This window comes from Grammomys surdaster, unplaced genomic scaffold (genome assembly GCF_004785775.1).
Source record: "Grammomys surdaster isolate TR1022 unplaced genomic scaffold, NIH_TR_1.0 185, whole genome shotgun sequence".
In the NCBI taxonomy this organism is placed as follows: domain Eukaryota; kingdom Metazoa; phylum Chordata; class Mammalia; order Rodentia; family Muridae; genus Grammomys; species Grammomys surdaster.
In genome coordinates, this window is record NW_021604630.1 from 260,572 (window position 1) to 281,049 (window position 20,478).

The 20,478-nt window shown below is 42.7% G+C and overlaps 1 protein-coding gene across 2 annotated transcripts; it reads right to left on the reverse strand.

The window, feature by feature from the left end:
- Positions 1-161: 161 nt before the first annotated feature.
- Golga7 (golgin A7) lies at positions 162-14,521 on the reverse strand. 2 transcript variants are annotated; one of them, XM_028768221.1, is made up of 6 exons: positions 14,482-14,521; positions 14,138-14,270; positions 8,136-8,288; positions 4,014-4,115; positions 2,828-2,890; positions 162-740 (listed from the first exon to the last, which is right to left on the reverse strand). In XM_028768221.1, exons 2-5 carry the CDS (start codon positions 14,246-14,248, stop codon positions 2,843-2,845), a joined length of 414 nt encoding a protein of 137 aa, XP_028624054.1. In that variant the 5' UTR covers positions 14,249-14,270; positions 14,482-14,521; the 3' UTR covers positions 162-740; positions 2,828-2,842. The 2 variants fall into 2 exon arrangements, with proteins under 2 accessions (XP_028624054.1, XP_028624055.1); XM_028768222.1 differs by lacking the exon at positions 14,482-14,521 and having other exon boundaries at positions 2,828-2,895; positions 14,138-14,393.
- Between the last annotated feature and the right edge of the window lie 5,957 nt (positions 14,522-20,478).

The window sequence follows — 20,478 nt, forward strand, 5'->3', positions numbered from 1 at the left end:
ATTACACACTGGGGCGGAGCTGGGGCAGGCGCGTCTGATGGCTGAGTGTCTGATTATTGTGCTTACTTCTCTGTGTAATGAACAAGCAACACACACAGTATCTCCCCAACATTTTGAGGTAATGCACATTAACAGAAATGCTTTCAAAGAAACAACCTGAATTGCATTAAATACTGTTTTAATAATAAGTGCAATACTAAAACAAGTAACATATATTATTCTCTCAAGGAGCCTCTGAAATTGAACAGCAGAAATCAATCTTAAGATCTGAAGCACATCAAGGCTGGTAGCTTGGGGAATCTGGGCAGCAGATCAGCCGGACCACAGGCATACACAGCCTCAAAGCCTGTTACTAATCTGGGGGAAGAACTGAGCTAAGACATGACTTGTGGAATCATAAAGCCACCTAGGAAACTGGCCCAAGGGACGAGGAGAACCAGTGAGACTGGTGTCAGGAAAGAAAACAACTTTGTCTTGGGCTGACCAACTGCCTGCTTTTTAAATGGCTTTGAATTTTAAAAAGTGAATTGCTTCCTTATATTTTCTTGGAAACAAATCAAAAGATCACAGAGTCTTACACAATTGGGAGACACAAAGTGGATGCTGAGTGACAAGCAGTCACTCCAGGTGTGGCACCGTGGCTCTGGCAGCAGAGACAAGAGAATAACGCTCTGGAGAGGAGGTAGGGACACTCTGCCATCAGCCAGTGGATAGACGAAGGTCCCAGCTGGAGGTGGGATCTGTAAGAATGGAAAAGTAAACACTTTAGAAAGGAATGCTATAATAATAATAATAATAATAATAATAATACCTCAACCCTCTAAGAAGTCTTACAAGTGGTGAGCTCTGCTGATACCTGACTGTGTAGTAGGTTTGTGAGGATTAATCACTTAGAATGTGCTGTCACAAAAGTGCTAACAAATGTCAGCTACTTTTATCACCCACTAATTTACTGTGATGGCAATTATATTTCATCTCTCTTTTTTTAACCTTTTTGCCTGCCTGTATCTGTGTACCACCTGTATGCAATGCCCGTGGAGGCCAGGAGAGGGCTCCAGCCGTGGGGACGCTCCATGTCCCCCTCTGGAGGAGCAGCCAGTCATCTCTCCAGCCCCTATTGCATCTTTAACAGAGACAATCTTAGAGAGAACACGTAGATGGCTACTAATTAGAAAAGGGCATCATGGTTTTTTCGTAAAGCTCTACTAACTGCCTCCCCATGCTCTCTGCTTCATGCCGATTCCCCTTTAATAATACTCAAACCTACAGACATCTTGGAGACTTTTTAACAAAGATCCAACTGAGTAAGCTCTAGTTTATGATCATCCCCAACAGTGGGAATGATTATCTTGGAAGTGAGCAACATAAAACTCTGAAAACTACACTGTATTCAACAAAAAATATTTGCATTCATGAAACTATCTACAAGTTCTGAAGCAAAGCTTTCTCATTTCAAAATTTCACTGTTACCTTAATAGTGATACATTAGGCTCTGAGGTATAATTGGTCACAACTTTACACCACCTCAGAAAAACATCTCATTAAAGCAGCACAAAGCAGCTACAAAACGAGTCATGACAAACGGCTGTGTCCCGTCACTGCAGCTATAAATGATAAATTCATCCCAGTGGCTTGTGACAGAAACCAGAGTTCCCAGAGGCTTATGTGAGAAATATCAGTTTGGAAATTGTACATGAGAAAATGTATGGACAACTAATGCTATGTGTTCAAAATGAAGTTGTAAAGGAAATAAAACACATGGCAGTCGTTATTGAGACCTCTGGCTTCAAAACTGTAGGTGACACATGAACTAGAGCTGAAACACTGCAGTGTGGAATGCTGAAATATTGATAGACTCAATAAATGAACAGGAGACAGAAAGGGTTCTTCAGAAAGCCACAGAGAAGGAAGGGGTTAATACTAGGGCAGGACGGATCTATCCTTTCTGTATATTCTGCTGCTGCAATCACTGAGGTCAAGTACAGCATCCAAGGGGCCTCGAGCTCATCCAATACTTGATAGCAGTGTGACCTTGATCTCTGTCTATCTGTATCTCAGTCTGCTCATCTGTGAAGTAGAGACTGTGTGAGATTCATGAACACTGTCAGTAAAACACCCAGCAGAGGAGGAGCCCTGAAATGGTGGCTGCTAGTTTTGTTGCCCTATAAGACGTGTGTGCTTTATACAGAGGCACCTGTGAAGCGCAGCGGAATGTGTAACTGAAACAGATGGGAACAGGAAGTACCATTTCTGTCCTTTAAGAGCTGGACAAACACAGGCATGGACTTGACAATATCTGAATGCAGGTTTTTATTACCGGCAACTAATTTGTTTTTATTTATTAAAGGGCATCACCTGGCTATACAAGAATATTAACATTCTAACCAAAGGAATGAAATTTAGGTTGAAGCCTCCAGGTAAAGTTCCTTCCAAGGGCTCTGAAGCCATTCTCCCTCCTGAAATATACCTGGGCTTCCTTAAAAACAAGACATAAAGACAAAAGTCTCTGGGCTGGTTCAGATATATGCAATACCCAACATTTAAGAGGCTAAAACACATCTAAAATATTAAAACAAGCCAAATAAACTCCTCTCTAAGTATCAAAGTAACCGCCAGCTTGAAGATAACATAGAGGGGAAATGAAAGTGCAGAACCACGTAGATCTGAGCTACAGACACAGTTAAAATACAAAGCGACCCTGAGATTAGCTTACGCTTACACAGTCAATAGAATACCTACATGACTTAACCTGTTATTTACAGGCAGGGGGAACGTAACGCATAACTAACATTTAACAGATATATAAACCATGGGATTTCATACTCACCTTTCATTCTGTGGTTTATCTTCCACTGCTCACACCTCTGTCTTCATAGATGGTGATTTCAATCTAAACAGCATGGCCGTTAAGAAAACACACTAGGATGTAACACACGGAGGAGACAGACTACAGCAAGCTGATGTGCACCGTCTGGTGTGTGCAGAGGCACTGTTTCTGCTTGGCAGAAAGTTTAATACATTAGCTGCAATGAGGAGAGCAGTTACTTCTAAAAACACTTGTTCTACATACTTGTGTATGTTCTGTCTGCATGGATGCGAGTGCGAGAGAGAGAGAGCGCGCGCGTGCGCGCACACACACACACACACACACACACACACACACACACGCACACAGAGTGTGCAGGATCCATCACAGAGGTCAGAGGAGGGCATCAGATGCCCTAGAGTTGGAGTTATAGCTGTGAGCTGTCATGTGGGTGCTGGGAATGGAACCTGAGTCTGCAAGAGCAGCCAGTGCTCCAAACCACTGAGCCGTCTGTCTCTCCAGCCTTTGTATTTGTAACTGAAGGAGATTTACAACTGAGAAATCATAGAGATTGAGGGACTCAAAAATGGTTCCCAATTATATGAAAATGTTTTGAGAAGGGGGTTCATGACCCTTAGAAGAATTACTGCTAGAGTAAAGTGAACTGCTGACATCATCACCGCAGACCCAGGACTATGTGACTAGGTTAAAGATCCCTTGGTCATTACTTCGCTTAATCAGTAAATGCAGGGTTTGCAATTTTATTTACTAAATCCACTTAGTAACTTCTCAAGGCCTCCTGCCTCTATGGACAGTATGCCAAAGCTGATGAGATGATGCACTGGCAGCCGTAACAGACGTCAACTGCCAGATGAACCTGTGGACCGCAGTTCATCTGGATGACACGCCCACCACACACTTCAAAGGGGCATCATCGTGTTCATAGTTTCTGCAGCTGAGATAGATTACTCTTACAAGCTTCATACTTACAAGACCAGAATACTAAACAATCCAGAAACCTGAACAATGCGAAGTTCAGAAGAACATGTCAGCAAAGGGATGCCTACGGTCTCTAACTCACATGCAAACTCTGAAGGCACACATAACTAGGAGTGGAAGTTAAATGCTCTCTGGCCAAGGCCAAATGGTACCATCATGACTTTCTTTGTAGAAACATTTAGACCTTCTGATCTGGACTAAAGGATACAACTCGGAGTCCTCGCTCAATGGGGTCTGTTAGGAGGAGGCCTTGGGGAGCATATATCTTCTCATTCTGTTCTTGAATGTACTTGGAGACTTTCTTCAAGACCTGCCAGAAGGAAACACCACAGCTTTTAACAGATTTCATCTGATGTGTTAGCTAGATCTCAAAATACTGAGTTGGCTTTCAATGAAAGTCATATTGATTTTTATAAGGCAAAAACAGCGTCTGGGTTATCTGACTGTTATCAGCTGTACACAAGATACAGTGTGTAGTGGGCTGGACTCCGTTACAGTGCAAGTGTACACAAATGCAATGAGAGGCCACCCCTCCCCCTCACCTCTGTCCTGTTACAGGGACTAAGACACTTACACACGTTTACCTCCTACTACTCCTAAGCTGCCACCAGATAAGGCCTCTTCTATCTAACGGGGGCTCGCTCTCAGTCTCCTGCTTAAGACCTACTTTTCTCCCTTTGTGTGTTCTCAGCCATTTCAAGTAATGACTTGGCCTATAACCAAAGGGAGCTCTGTCACTCGGCTGCGAGGCTCATTTTCCTTGTAGAGCACACAGACATGCGTCAGGGCTGTGCGGTTTCTAATCACAGATGTCCTGAATCACTTCTATGTTTCCATACACTGATACTCTGTAGTTAGCTCTTGCTTCCTAGACAGGAACTTCAAATTATAAATTTAGTATTAAGCTTGTAAAAGTCAAAACAAACGTAGACAAAACCCAGATAGGACACAAAGGAGCTCTGAGAACCAGCCAAATCATCAGCTTTACTAAGGGCAATTCCGACAGTGTGAGCAAATGTATCTTAGCGGCTTTCTCTAAAGTCACGGAGTCACACGCTCAACTTCAGGTTCAAAGTCATCGGAGCCTCATTCTAAAGGACTATGATTTTTTTTAACTCACCCAGTACTTCCTTAGATTTTCCCTGTGAGAAAATGAAGAGGGTACAAACTTGCTCACAACAGAGAGACGAACAGCAATGTGTGCAAACAAAGCAGCATAGGCTGTTTGTTGAGCATCCGCTAAGGGTGCCGATGATGCACCAGCCGCCAAGAGCAATGGCTAGAGTACAGATAGACCAGGAAATGCAACAATGGAGGGGGATGTTACAACTGAGATATTTTAGTGTAAACTATCTCAAAATATAAAGCTCTATCAAGTTACGATAGTCTTCATATTGAATGGAAATACATAAATAAATATTTATGTGTCATGCTCTGTGTTTGGAGGTAAAATAATCTCAGGTTTATTCCTTTTTTAAGAATGGTGTGAATAGATATTGAAAGAGCAATCTACATGGTTCTTCAGTAAATTAAAAACACCATTTCTAAAAATGACAATTTTTAAAACCTAATCACCAGAAACAATGTATCGCTGTCTTATTTTCAGCTCTGAAGAATATGAACTATGCCTGGTCATTAGAAGCAAACCCCTCAGGCATTACCTTCACAGTTTATCAATAACCCTAAATTAACGAGTGGAAGGAGTCCATAAACGGGCTCACTCAGGACTTTCAATCATCTTTCTAATTTCCTTACCTCAGTCACCAGAATGGGAAACTGAAGAGCATGTCTCGCTCAGCCCCAGATCAGTAACAGTGGAGGGGACACAGATATGTGTGCGTGGATGGTTTTAGGAATGGGTTGCTTTAAAACAGCTTTCCTCCTTGGACACAGGTCACTAGCAAGGAAACAGCATTCCTTTTATTTGATTCGACCATAACTCTATTGGGCAAAGTTTCTGTTTAAATTTTAGAATCATTCATGTGCATCTGGCTATTAGTTCAGAAACAAATGAGCCATTCTCGTTCTCTCTCTCCCTTTACTACCTCCTTCTCTAAAAGGACAATTCCAAATCCTTATTTTGGAGAAGGCAATACAAGTTGCTACTGGTCTGTCCATTCCTAGTAACAGTAAGAGTTCATATGGACAGCCATTCCAAACTGCACCTGACACTCCTGTCCTAAAAGACCTTAAGATGACATTTTATTCACGCTTAAATTAGTATTTAATGAAATTACTTTATTTCAAATACCCAATACAACCTCAACTAGTGTAATATGTACAGAATGAAACATTATCAAACTTCCAGAACAGACAACTGTTCTTCCTGGGAATGTGACTCTGAAAGCAGGCTGCGAGAAAGACTGCAGGAGCAAGGCGGAGTCAAGAACAGGATCTTGGCATTCTCAGAAAATACTCCAGTGTCCTAATTACAGCCTAGGAGAAGGGCCGCATTCTAGCTGGTAAACAAAGCAGCCAGTGAGAAAACCCCTACAAGCTCAATTGTTCTCTAATTCTAATAGCAACAATGGAGAAATAACACTGTCCTCTTTATCTTCATTGAAAAAAATCAATAAATAGCATGATATGAGCAACAAAGGGCATAATTGTTCAAGCAAGTTTTCAAAGGATTATTGACAATTTCAAGAAATTTAGCCCACATGATAAAGTGTAAACGTTTATCTGGTTTACTCTTCGTAGAATAAGAAATCCTAATATTTAAAACACTGATGTCTAAACAATTCAATCCTGCTTTTTCATAAAGAACTAGAGAACTCAGGATGGGGAGATGGTTTGCTGTGCAAGCCTTGTGACCTGGGTTCAGATCCCCAGAGCTCATATAGACCCCGGAGACAGAAGCACAGGCATCTATAATCCAGCACACCGTACAGGAGACAGGAAGCGTGAGTGCCAGCTAGCTGGGATGATGCAGCAGGGAACAGCAAAAAGAGAACCTGTCTCAGTCAAACACAGTGGAAGGCAGAAGCCTGTACCTTGTTCTCTGTTCTCCACAGTGCCCTGTATGTGTGCAATACAATATATAAATGCATAAAAATATCTTAAAAATCTACTTCAAAAAATGCTTATTAAACATTTACTATATACGAGGCTATTAATTCTAAGATCTACTTTATAGCTGAGAGACCTCCAAGAAATGAATGTATCCAAGATCCTGTAGCCAGATTGACTTGTCTGGTACCCAATTACTAATTCCCTCTTACAACTGTCACTCCAAAGGACACACCTCTACCATCATTGGCAGAAACATGCTTCCTTAAGAGCGTGGCTGGGTGACCATGTTTTTATCTATGGGAATTCAACTTCCCCTCCTCCTTAAAGTCAGCTCCTCCCTGAATCCTGGTTCCATTATCAGCGTTCCCTTCCTTCCACCCAAACGGCCATGCTCCTAATCCGAGCAGTGTCAGCTCAGACTTTTTGTGTCCATTCTCTCTCTTAGGCTCTTTTCCACACACCCAAAGCCTACTCAGAACCAGTGTTGCCCATATCTGTGCTCTGCGTGAAATCTGAGTGCCTCCTGCTATACAGATAAGATCTACACTTCTAATCCTGTCTGTCTGTCTGTCTGTCTGTCTGTCTGTTGACACACATGAAGGGCGGGTGTGGGAGATGGAGCTAGAAAGGTAACCTGACATTAGCTTCAGGAGGATCTTGCCTGATCCAGTCATAACTGAGGAAAGAAGGAGGTCGTGAGTTAGGATGGCCGGGGAAGTAAGGCAGTGTTTTCTAAAGACAGCGGAAAGTGAGCTGGAAAAGCAAAGAACAAGGAGAAATGCGTTAGAACAGCACTGAATGTCAGCAGAGACACAGTGACAAAGGGGAAAACAGAAAACAGCACAGCCCTTTACAGCTATGCTCCCTCTTCATGTCCCACAGCCAGATGGGGCTACTGAACAGGATGGGGAGATGTGGAGTTTGCATTCTCAACATTTCAAGTTGACAACCAGCAACTCTACAGCTGGTAGGCAGCTGGAAAGAGAAGAACTCAAGCTGGAGGATGTGACTGAAAATGGAAATTCTGGGAAAAAAGTAGAAAGATTCTCAAAAAGCTGGAGATAAGGAAACATACAGGTTTTTTACACTAACTGCGCGTCGAGTCTGAACCCTGTCATCCCAAGCAAACATGCACATTTTGAGCTATTTCAAGAACACTCAGGACCCACTCCTATGTGCTCTGAACATAAGAGCAATAACAAAATCTGAATTATTATTATTATAAATGTTTCTAAAGTTTAAAGCAACTGTCAATATCTAAGAACTCATCTTCTTTCATGATATGTAGAGATTTTTCTGAGCACAAATGTAGCCATACCTTCTCATAATGAGTTTCCATGCATAAGAAGATGGTATATGCTGTTAAACAAGCCAAACAGCCTTCAAGATAGGACTGGCCTCCAAGCTTCTCCGCTTCTGCGTAAAGGTTATTTAGAGTTCGAACTGTTTCTTCAAATTGCTGTCTATCAATCTGCAGGGAAGAAAAATTTAAAGATAAGTTCTAGAAACAAAGATGATCAACTCATGGTTTGCTACCAGACATACCATGCTGTCTTGACAAAATTCCAAATTTAAAAGACAATAAATAGAACAGGCATGGAAACATCCGCTGTGATACCAGCACACGGACACCAAGGCAGGTGGATAAGCAGTGCCAGCTCACTCTTGGCTGTGGTTTGAATGAGAACGGCCCCCATAGATTCATGTTTGAATGCCTGCTCACCCATCAGTTGTGGAACTGTTTGCTAACAATTAGAAGGTGTGGCCTTGTTGAAGGTGTCACTGGGGGTGGGCTTCAAGGTTTCAAAAGACTCTGGCCACTCACGTTAGCTTTTTTCTGTCTCTAACTTGTGGATCAGATGTAAGCTCTCAGTGATCGCTCCAGTGCCATGCCTGCCTGCCTGCTGCCTGCCTGCCTGCTGCCATGCTCCCTACCATGTTGGTCATGGAGCCCAGTCACCCTCTGAAACTGTAACTAATTGCTTTCTTTTATAAGTTGCCCTGGTCATGGTGTCTCTTCACAGCAACAGACAAGCAATCAAGACATTAGCTATATAGTAAATGTGAGTTCAACCTGGGCTCATGAGACCTTGTCTAAAAACCAGACAAACCCCAAAAGATAAGGCAAGTAACTTTTCATGTGACTAAATCCAGACCTCTGTCACTAATGTAATTGCTTAGAGTTTAACTTTATCCATCTTATACTGGATATTGTGAAGGTTCAAAATACTACTTCTCTATACTAAAATTCTGATGTATTCTTTCTGATCATATATATCTGTATTCTGAGCACCTATAATGCTATGACCAGTCTTTTATACATACCCCCCCCCCAATTGCAAGGGCACATAAGAAAAGATTCCTTCTACCTTGGAAGTATTTATTCATTTATGTTTCCAAACAGGGTCTTACTACACAGCCCAGGATGGCCTCATACCGGAGACTTCCATGCCTTGGCCTTCCAAATGCTGGGGTTCAGGTATGTATCACCATTTTCAATTGAGTATGTATTCTTTTTGTTTTGTTTTTTTTTTTTTGGAGGCAGGGTTTCTCTGTGTAGTCCTGGCTGTCCTGGAACTCACTCTGTAGACCAGGCTGGCCTCGAGCTCAGAAATCCACCTGCCTCTGCTTCCCAAGTGCTGGGATTAAAGGCATGCACCACCACTGCCCGGTGAGTATATATTCTTAAAACAAGCATCTGAACACTGAGGAAAATTATTTTAAGCAGAGTTGTCAAATGTAAGCTCTGTTGTTTTCTCAGACTCCTCTTTTGCAGCAGATATTTTGTTACTTGATGCTCATACTATTGAGAAGAGCAAAAATCTCAAACTGACACAGTGCTTCACAGGAAAGCCATTCCTAACCTCTAGTGACACCGTTACTCTACATACATAGATACATACATACATACATTACTCTACATACATTTGTCATTTGTCTTGTTGACACTTTAGTTAAGGACAGGCTATGTGTGTCCCAGAAGTTGTATCACTAGTTTCAAGGCAAACATGCAACACATGCTGCCCAGAGAAGACGTGGCCAGACAACCATCTCTCAGAGCACTTCATGAACTAAGTGACAGCACACTGCCACTGTCCTGGTCCTTACGCTAACCATGCCTTTGTCTTTCTTTTTATGAGACAGGATCTCATGTACTCCAGGCTGACTTCAAACTCATTATATAGCTAAAGACAGAATGACTCTCATGTCCTGACTCTTCTGTCTTCTCCATCTTTCAAGGATTAAAGACATAAACTATCACACCTAGTTTTATGTGGAGCAGGGGACAGAAGGACCCACGGCTTCCTGCACAGTAGCCAAGAACTCTAAAAACTGACTTCTGTCTCCACCTCTACTGATTTGTTTTTACTTTCTTCTTCTAACAATACTTTGTAGACTTCAAATTTCTTTTATCCTACAATTTTAGCTGCCCATTCATAGTACAGAGTTTCATCTGACGCCATCCTTCTGACCCAGGGCACAAACATGCCAGGCAAGCATGCTACACTGAGCTGTATCTCCAATCCAAGAAATAAATTTGAGAGTAGGTAGTATTTTATGATCCTGTCCTTGAGCAGAAGCTGTTGTAACCATTGTTTTGCTCTTAGTTACCATACAAGGACGTTGAGAGCTGGCCAGCTTCTCACTATGTTTCTCCTACTCCAAGATAGGGTCAAGACTGGTCATTGACAGCTGGGCATAGTGTTGTACACCTTTAACCCAGCACTCGGGAGTCAGAGGCAGTCCACTCTTTGTGTGAGGCCAGGCAGGTCTCCATAGTGAATTCCAACATAGCCAGAGCTACAGAGTGAGACCCTGTCTTGAAACAGCCACCCCCCTCCCCTACACACACACACATTTAAAGAAAAAAAAAAGGTCACTGAGGACGGAAGCCAGAGTGCTCCTACCCTGAAAACAAGCAGTCCAGTGATGCCTAAACTAACCCTTCGGGTAGCCAGTGAGCATTTAATAGTCTAACTTTCACTGTTACTTCAATTACCTACAATGTTATGATTTAATAAGTTCTTTTATTGTTTACATTTCTTTATATACAATATAATTCAAAACAAGATCCAATTCAGTATTCCCTTATTTCTTCCAGATTAGAATTGACTTTCTAGAGCTAGAAATTGCCCTTTGGACTAGAAATACTAATTATTATTCTCATAGTCCTGAGGTTTGCAAGATGGAGGCAAATCTAGGGCAGGTTAATAAACAAATCTGTAGCCAGTGATTCCTTTTAAAGAATGAAGACGGAAAGGAATAAAGTTGTTTTAAAAGCATATTATAAGAAAATTGAGTTTTCAGTGGTGGAGCACTTACTTAGCACGTACAAAGCCCTCGGCTTCAACCTTGGTGTATGTGCTTATCCAGTCTGTGTGATTTTTCGCTTTTTAAAGGGAGAAGGCACAGATGGGAGAAGTTAGGGCAAACAGTGTTTACAATTATGGGCTCCATAATGCTCTGAACCCACAGAACTGAGAATTCCTACTGCCTAGTGACATGGTAACCAGCAGCTCAATGCATCTCTCCCTGTTTGTGGTAATATCAGAACAAAAAAACCTAAGTGTCCACCCTGCAGAAGCACAGCAAATGCAACCGGTCCTTGGCAGCAGCAGTGAGTGGTCCCGTTCCTGACCCGCTACACTCATCTACACTGTCTACACTACCGGTTCATTCTTCTGCACTGCACCCCTGCTGCCCACACTGAATACTTGTGTAAATTCAGCATTAGCATAACAGGCTGCCTTTGTGATACTTCAGTGTTATCAAGTGACACAACTAGACTTAAGCTCAAAGAACAAATCCAGGAGTTTTTAAAATCTGTATGTCTAAGCACATCAAGATAGGCACCAGTCCTCCAGAGGTCTTTGGATATTAATTCAGAAACTGTATCGGAAATTTGGAGATATGCAAATTAGGACCCAAAACAAAAAACATGACCTAATAAACACCATTTAAAATGGAAATAGGGATGATTTTCTCAGAGGTTTTGTTTTTGTTGAAATACACACTGTTCAAGCCTAAAGTGACCACAAACTCAACGTCCAGTCAAAGGTTATTTCTGCTGACTACATTAAGTAGAATTTGTCTCTACTACAGTTCATTTGGACTTTCTTCTCTCAGAAGGCTAAGGGTGACTAAAACATTTGCATTTTGGCTAAAGCGACAACAAAGGTTCATTTGAAGACCGACTGAGGCAGCTGAGCTCTCAGGCATCAGAGCATCATGCTGTAACAGGCAGGGAGTACACTGCTCAGCGGACATAATTCTCTGTGCTCTCAAACAGCACGCATGCATTTTTAAATACAATGTCATATAAGACATTTGTGCATTAGTTTCTCTATTACACTGACAAGTGTGATATTCCCACAGAATGAAAGCCAGGCCTACCAGCAGGGCAGCACAATCACCAGGATTTCTAGGTTAGCAGAGAAATAAAGAAGCCTTTCAACTTCCTATCACACAAAATCAAGAAAACTTAAATGTATGATTAACACATACACATAAAAGCTTCACAGTAAGTGTTTAACTCAACAGTAAAATAGTCAAAGGCACATACCAAACACATACCACAACCAATTCTGTGGTTTATCAAGTCAATGAAGTACTACTTTTGGATGGCAGAATTTAGCAACATCAATTTCCTGTCAAGGTATGTGTGACTACATCTGTTTTTTTAACCTAAGATTATTAAGGAAAGGTTCTACCATACACAATGAAAGGCTAGCGCCTGATGTTGCATATATGTGTCTGGCTCAATAAAGAGAGAAGTCTGACTGATAAACCAACAGAGGCATTTAAACTGCACAGCACAAACAAGTCAATCAAAACCTGTCATCCTCTCCCTCCTCACTCTCCCTGAGACAAGAGTCTTGCTATGCAGCAGTCCATACTGACTGACAACTCAGGATCCTCTTGCCCCTGACACTCCGGTGCCGGATTACAAGTGTCCAAGACCACACACTATTTACACAGTATCTTTCCAGAGCTTGTTTAATCTTTAATTTGCAGTTCAAGAAAGGCAACTGTGCCACTAACTTGCCTTCAGCCATAAATCAAACTTAAGGATATGGTAATAAAATAAAGAGTTTTCTAACCCTAATGATCAGTCAGTACTGGGGATTGAAACCAGATCCCCACATATGCTAGATAAGTGGTCTACCACTAAATTACAGCCTCAGGATCCCCACCTTTTCCAAGCTATTATATTTTCAAGCTGCCCAGGCTGGCCTTGAACATGCAATCTTCCTGCTTTAGACTCCCTAGTAGCTTGGAGTAGGCCTGATTAAATATTTAGTGCTGGGGATAGATCTCTGGGTCTTCAACCTGGAAAGAACAGGCTCTGTGCACTAAGCTATACAACCAGCCTACAAACCAACAATCTGATTTCAGATGGCTGGTACACATTTCTCTAGTACACACTCATCTCCACCCACCTAGTCCACAACCAGCATTTCTGAGCCCCACACCCACACCACGTTTAATTACCTCAAAGTTCCTCGTCCTCCTGGCTCAGTTTCTAGAAACTGATTTATGAACAGGAAATAGGATCTGAATAATATGATGGAGGGCAGACACAAGAATACAGGTAGATTTTTGGTGCTGTTAGATCTGAAGGAATGGCAAACAAATCTCATCTTTGTTTACAAGGTTGTTCAAAGGACCGATGCCCTATGACCATTTTGATAGGGAAGGCAAACAGGAAGCTCCCAGTGATGACTGGGAGTGAAGGATTGGTTCAGCTACATGTTCCTGAGTCGTTCCTGTCCGGGACAATGCACGTTTTTCAGGTTCCAAGAAGGCCTGTCTGAACTACCAAGCATATCACTAATAAACCTTTCAGTTGACCAGTAATGACCAGCACAGAGACCACAGAAATTAGTCATGAGAATGACGCTGTCTTTTGCGTGTCTTAGACGGTAAGGATATAGGTTACCACAAGAGGTATGAGTCGGCCTGGAGTTCCAGGAATTAACACCTCATCAAGATATCAATAGCTGAGTGTGTATGCCCGCTCGAGCGCACGCCAAGCGTGCAATCAACAAGGTGTCAATAACCGATAACCGTGCGTGTGCGTGTGTTGGGGTCCTGTTAAGGACACTCTTGAGTGGACTGCGGGGGCAGCGAGCATCCTAAAGTTCTATAAGATCACTGTACTCTGAGCACTGCCTTAGTAATCCTTCTCAAAATACGAGACCGTACCTTCTTCGTGTACCTTTTGCTATGAATCTGGAGGTCTGCTCTTCAGAACCGTGAGACACTCCCTCCCACTCCCGGGACTCTACCCTCCCCGGGGCAGGGAGCCAGGCTGCGTACCCTGTTCTCCAGCTCCGCGGGGAACTTGGTCTGGAACTGACAGCGGGTGCCACTGCTGTAGTCTCGCTGAATGAACACCTTCCCGGACACCGGCGCCTGCTGCGGCCTCATGGCGAGGACAGGACCCGCCGCTCTGCGAGTTCGGGCAAGACACGGGTCAGATTGCCGGCCTAGAGCCGGCTCTCCGGCCCCGTCAGCCCTTCGGAGCCACCCACCGCCCAAAGATGCCCAAGGCCTCCCCCTCGCCGATCCCCTTCACTCATGGCTGTAGCTGAGGGCCTCCAGCTACCCAAGCCCAGGACCCGCGCCCCCCCACATCCTGGTTCGGCCCTGGAAACACAAACCCGCCTCCTCGGCCCTCCAGCAGCTGTCGCACCACCTCCGTCGTCACTTACGTCCTGTCGCAAAAAAGCCTGGCCTCTCCTAAACTCATCCTGCGCCATACGTTTACACCCCGCCCCCTCCGGCCGTAAAGCGACGCCTCCGCGGCTGCGCGCTGCTGTGAGGTGCGCCGTGGCTGGGACCGAAGTCTTCCTAGTGTAGGCGGATGAAGTCCTTCCGGGCGGAAGAAAAAGATTAGGTGGATGTGATCGGTGTATCCGGAAAGACGCCGGGATTAGAGACTCGGTGAAGTGGTTTGTGGTTACAGGAGTATTTCCCTTCCTGATTTTGCGTTCCAGCTTTCATGTGGGCTACATCACCTCCCTCCACAAAAGCGTCCGTCACTCTCCAAATCCCTGCGACACGGACCGTTCACCTATATTTACAACTACACAGCTCATTACTGGGGATACTTTCAGTATCTCATGTATTTTATGCACTTATTGACTACCCAAAACGACTAATCATCTTTCAGCGTATAAGAACAAAACAGCATTAGGAGAAAAGTGACTTCCATAAGCTGCTGCTGCTGTCTTGCTAATGGAACAAAAAAGGAGGCCCCCTTTTTCATGATTTTTTGTTGAAAAAAAAAATCATATAACATATTCTGATCATGGCTTTCCTTCCCCTGAATCTTCCCAGATCTTTTCCACCTCCATCCATTCAACTCTAAGCCTGAGAGAACAAATACCCCCCCACACACAAATTCACAAGAAATCTCTACACAAACAGAACCTACAAAAACACCAAACCAGAAACCATAACATACAAGCAAAAGACCAATAAGATGAGACAGAGCAATATGATACACAAAGTCTACAAAAATACCATTGAGTTGGTTTTAGTGTCGGTTGGCCATCTATTGATAGGCATGGGGCCTGCCTTTCAGTGGTGTTAATAAACCCAATGTGACTCCGTTGGAGGAACCGATTTTTTCTTTGCTAGAGATCATCAGTTACAGAGAGCCTCTTGGTTTGGGGTGAGAACTCATGTCTACTTTCCCCGCTCAGTGCTGGGAGCCATCTCCTCTGAACCTGTGCAGACCCTGTTCATGTTGCCACAGTTTCTGTGATTTTCTATGTTCTTCAGCCCTACTGTGTCTGGAAGACGTTGTTTTCTTGGTATCATCCATCTCATTTCTTACAGTCTTCCTGCTCCCTCTTCTGCATAGCTCCCTGAGCCCTGAGGGGAAGGGCTTAATTAAGACACCCTATTCAGAATCAAGGGTTCCAACGTTTCTCACTGCTTGTGTATTTGGCCAGTTGTGTGTTTCTAGGTTAGTTCTCCGATGATGGTTGATCAAGGCACTGTGCTATGGGTATAGCAGAAGGTCATTAGAAATCATTGCATTGCTACATTCATTTAGCAGAGCAATAGTATCTGGGTTTCCCCTAAGCCCATGGTCTAGCTAATCTCAGGTTCTAGTGACAAGAGCAGTATTGGGCATGGGTTCTAACTTGTGCCTCAAATCCAATCAGAGTGTGATTGGTTACTTCCATAACATTTATGCCAAATATCATACCACCATATATCATGGACTCAGGTCACCACGGTAGATTTCAGGGTTTGCAGCTAGAATGGCGGTTACCTTTCTCCTCTGGTAGTGTGCAGGGTACATTCTGGTACCAGGAACATTAGTCAGCAGGGGTAAAGGCACCAGCCCTATTTCTCTGTGTTTAGTGACATCTATAAATATTGTCTTCAGCAAACCATCAGTTTGTGGAGAACAGACAATAGCCTTGGAAATAGCCTGAGATGTTTGGAAGTTTCCATGGGACCTCTTTGGCCAATGGCTCAACTAGATGTAACCCATTCTGGGCACTGGATATTTTACTAGGTGGGGTAAAGATGGCTATTTGGGGCCCTGACTCCCCCATTATTTGGTGACTCTATTTAGATTTCAGATATGTATTTTAGGAAGCTCCTACAGTAGTAATGTCTGTGTAACCCCACAAATGGCTCTTAGTGGGCATTATCCCCCCCCATGTTCCATTTCTTACCCCTTTAATCTATCCTCCTCACTCCCATCTCTCCCCTGTGTCTCTATAACTATTCTATTTTCTCTTCTTTGGGGGATCAGCACTCTCCTCTAGTCCCTTACTTGATACCTAACCTCTGTGATAATATGGGTTACAGCACACTTATTGAATACGTAGAAGCTACAGTATGGATGTACGTTTTTTATTTTACAATATTGAGGGAGAGTCTCATTTAGCCCAGGCTAGCCTCCAGTCTCCATCTATGTTTTCTAAGTGTCAAGATTACAGGCACACTTCATGATCTGTTGGATGTGTTTGTTTTAAGATTTAGTGTTATTATCTTAAATTATATATATCAGTATGTATATGTATGGCCAGAGTCTTCCTGTATCTGGATTTACAAATGGCTATTGGTCACCTGACATGGGTGCTAGGAACTGAACATGGATCCTTTTCAAGATCATTGTCCTGGTTAGTTTTATGTCAGTGTGACATATACTAGTCAGATTGCTCTCAACCTGTCAGCCAAGACTCCCACAGAGGTGTCAGATATGAAGTAACAATGAAATAATTTTATGATTGGGAGGGTCACCACAACATGAGGAACTATATTAAAGGTTTGTGGCATTAGGACGCAGGCTGATCAACCATGATGGGCAAGCCAGTGAGCAGCACCCCTCCATGACTCTGTATCAGCTCCTGCCTCCAGGTTTCTGCCCTGTGTGAGTTCCTGTCCTCACTTCCTTCAATGATGGACAACATGGAAGTGTAAGGCACTTTTCCTCACAACTTGCTTTTTGGTCCTGGTGTCACAGCACTGGTCACCCTGACTAAGACAAGCAGTAAGCACTTACTGCCACTGAACTATCTCTCCAGCCCCTCCTCTCTGAAGGTTGGAGAAATGTTTATGAATGTTTAGGTTTGAAAACAGATTAATAGGTCCCATTGTTTTGTATGTGTGTATAGTAGTCAGTACTCTATCAGTGTGCTGAAATATGTGGCACAGGCTTCTTATGAAGTAAAGAGCTGTTTATTTTAGTCATGATTCTGGAAGTTGGAGTCCGAGACTGGGTAGCTCCATGGGTTCAGACCCCCCAACCCTGGCATAGATGGCAGATTCTAAGGCAGTGGTTCTCAGCCTTCCTAATTCCACAACCCTTTATAACAGCCCCTCAACTAAGAAGCTATTTCTGTAGCTACTTCATATTGTAATTTTGCTACAGTTATGAATTGTAGTGTAAATATCTGTGTTTTCTGATGGTCTTAGGTAACCCCTGTGAAAGAGCTGTCCAACCTCTAAAGAGTTCATGATCCACAGGTTGAGAACTGATGTTCTAAGGGAATCTATTCTAACCTGGAAAGCAGATGAAGAGGATTGGTTAGGTCCTACAGTCTACTTTGAAGGCACGTCTCCACTGACCTAAGAACATCCTACAGGGCCCCATAACACTTGCCCATATCTTGAGGACCAAATCTTTACCTGTCGATACCCCCCGACCCCCAGGGATACAACTCATTGCAAAACCATAGCAGTGTGCTTATCTCTCACTGAAACTGGGGATTTGTATATTTTGAAAAAAAAAGTCTTTCATCAGAAATGTGGTTTGCAAACATTTTTCCCCTGGAGTGTAGACACTGTCGTTTTCCTATCTTAGCATGTTTATAGGCTTGAGAAAATAGTGTGCATGTGTCTTGAGGAGGGCATTTTTCTGCATACCACAAGTATGGATTGAAGCTCTCTGGTCTAGTAGATTGCAGCTTAATTTGGGTATGTGGTTTGTATTTGAGTGGGGTTGCAGCTGGGTTCCTATTCTCAGCCCTCCCATTTCCTTTGCCTCTGTAGAACAAAAACTTCTTGTGTACTGTATTGACTATCTTTTTCCTCTGTTACTGAGTTTCTGTGTTGTGGTTTCTAATCTGCCATCCTGCTAGAAGTATTGAGAAAGATCTAGTTCTTAAAATGAGACAGGGTCTCCTGTATTCCAGACACTGATCTCAACTTATATAGTTAAGAATGGCTTTGAACTTTTGATTTTTCTGCCTTTACTTCCCAAGTGCTAGGATTGCAGGTGTAGGCTACTGACAGGCTAACAGGGTGCTGGAGATTGAACCCAGGGCTTTGTGTTTGCTAAACAGGCATTCAAGCAACTGGGCGACATCCTTGGGCCTTAAACTGCACATAGTAAACACAGAGACTAATATCACTATAGAAGCATCAGGTTTCTAAGGAAATGAAGATTGAAAATGTTACCTGCTTACTCCTATTCTGTACAGAAACCCCCTTTATAACCTTTCCGTGTGCATCTGGATTAATTTTCTGTTGTTTTGCTAGCTTGCCTTCAAACTAAATGTTTGTTTATACCTACAGACAAATGCACCTCTCATTCTTGATCAGAGAAGCTTCCCTTGCAGTGAATCCAGATACTCGTGGCTGTTCAAGATGCTGAGAACAAGTGACTTTTGAGTGTTCAGCCCTATGCAGAACATTCATACCACTCCCAGAAGGCTTGGGGACCACCGTGGAAGAGGGAGAAGAAAGAATGTAAGAGCCAAGTGACAGGAGAAAGGTTTTACAGGCTGTCTTCTGAGGATGACACAGCCATTGCAATAACAAGCTCACACCAGCTGTGGTTGTAGGCACTGGGATTGCACAAGACGAGATTTGCCAGCAGTCAGGCTCATGGGGCCCTACCCTGCCCTGGGGAACTATTGGTTATTGATGGGTGCTCAGGAGAATGAGTCACTGTCTTCAGCTGAGTATCCACTGGTGAGTCTACTAGACTCCCAGCTATAGTTTTATATACCGATGGAAATATATATATATATATATATATATATATATATATATATATATATATGTTTGTGTGTGTGTGTGTTTGAATATATTCATTCTATTTGTTCTAATGAATATCTATCTATCTATCTATCTATCTATCTATCCATCCATATGGGATTTATTAGAGTGGGTTACAGGCTGTGACCCAGGTAGTCTAACAATGGCTGCTTACTAAAGGAAAATCCAAGAAAATCCAAGAATCTAGTTCAGTCCACAAAGCTGGATATTTCAGATGGTCTTCAGCATATACCTTAATCCCAAAGAAATAGGGTCTAGTGCCAGCGAGGGAATAAAATTGCCAGCGAGATTGAGATCAAGCAAGCAGAGAACAAGAGCTTCCTTCTTCCATGTCCGTTATAGGGGCTGCTAGCAGAAGGTACAGCCCACATTAAAGATGGCTCTTCCTACCTCAAAAGATGTAGATTAAAGCTGGGTCTTCCCACATAAGTAATTTAATTAAAAAAAATTCCCTCACATGTGTAGCCAGTTGCTTGAATTTTAGTTAATTTCAGATGTAGTCAAAGAGTTAACAACTAAGTATAGCCATCACATTAATCTATATTGTGTAAAACTGTAGCTTTTCAGGCCGTACCTTTCCCTGAGAGACTGTTCTATCTACCTTCACCTAAAACCTCTTAAGCTGTAATGCATTATTGCCAATTTACATTAATTCTGTGACCACATATGTAATAATACTGTGTGCTATGCAATGAGAGAATTAATATTAATTACTAAGATTAAATAAAGTTAATTAAATTAAGATTAAAATGAAAGAACTCTTATTTGTTTTGGTCAATTAGCAGTGTAAGGTGGGGTTATCTGACAAATCATTGCCAAGCAAAGCACCTTATGAATCAATTGTTCAACAAGTTCTGACATTGTGAAAAGACACAGATGTGTTCATCTGAGTATATGGCATAGCGCTTTCTCAGCACTTCTGATGTCCCATATGAGCCCCTCTCCCCAGTTACAGTCAGCTACCTATAAATCCTCAGAAACATTAAAAAAAAAAAACTACTCCAGTCTTAACTACTAATACTCTCAGATCACCTGTTACATATCACAGAGTAAACATATCTCTTCATATATGCATATACATGTAAGCTACTGGATGACATACAAAAGAATTAAAGAGGCTGCAACAT

What these genes read in the sequence shown, in the direction of transcription:
- Golga7 (XM_028768221.1), bottom strand. Translation starts at nt 14,248, where the DNA reads ATGAGGCCGCAGCAGGCGCCGGTGTCCGGGAAGGTGTTCATTCAGCGA. An exon ending in TGGAAACTCATTATGAGAAG is followed by an intron (nt 4,116 to 8,135) that starts GTATGGCTACAT and finishes TCCTTCTGGCAG; the next exon opens with GTCTTGAAGAAAGTCTCCAA. An exon ending in TTGAGCGAGGACTCCGAGTT is followed by an intron (nt 2,891 to 4,013) that starts GTATCCTTTAGT and finishes CATGCTGTTTAG; the next exon opens with ATTGAAATCACCATCTATGA.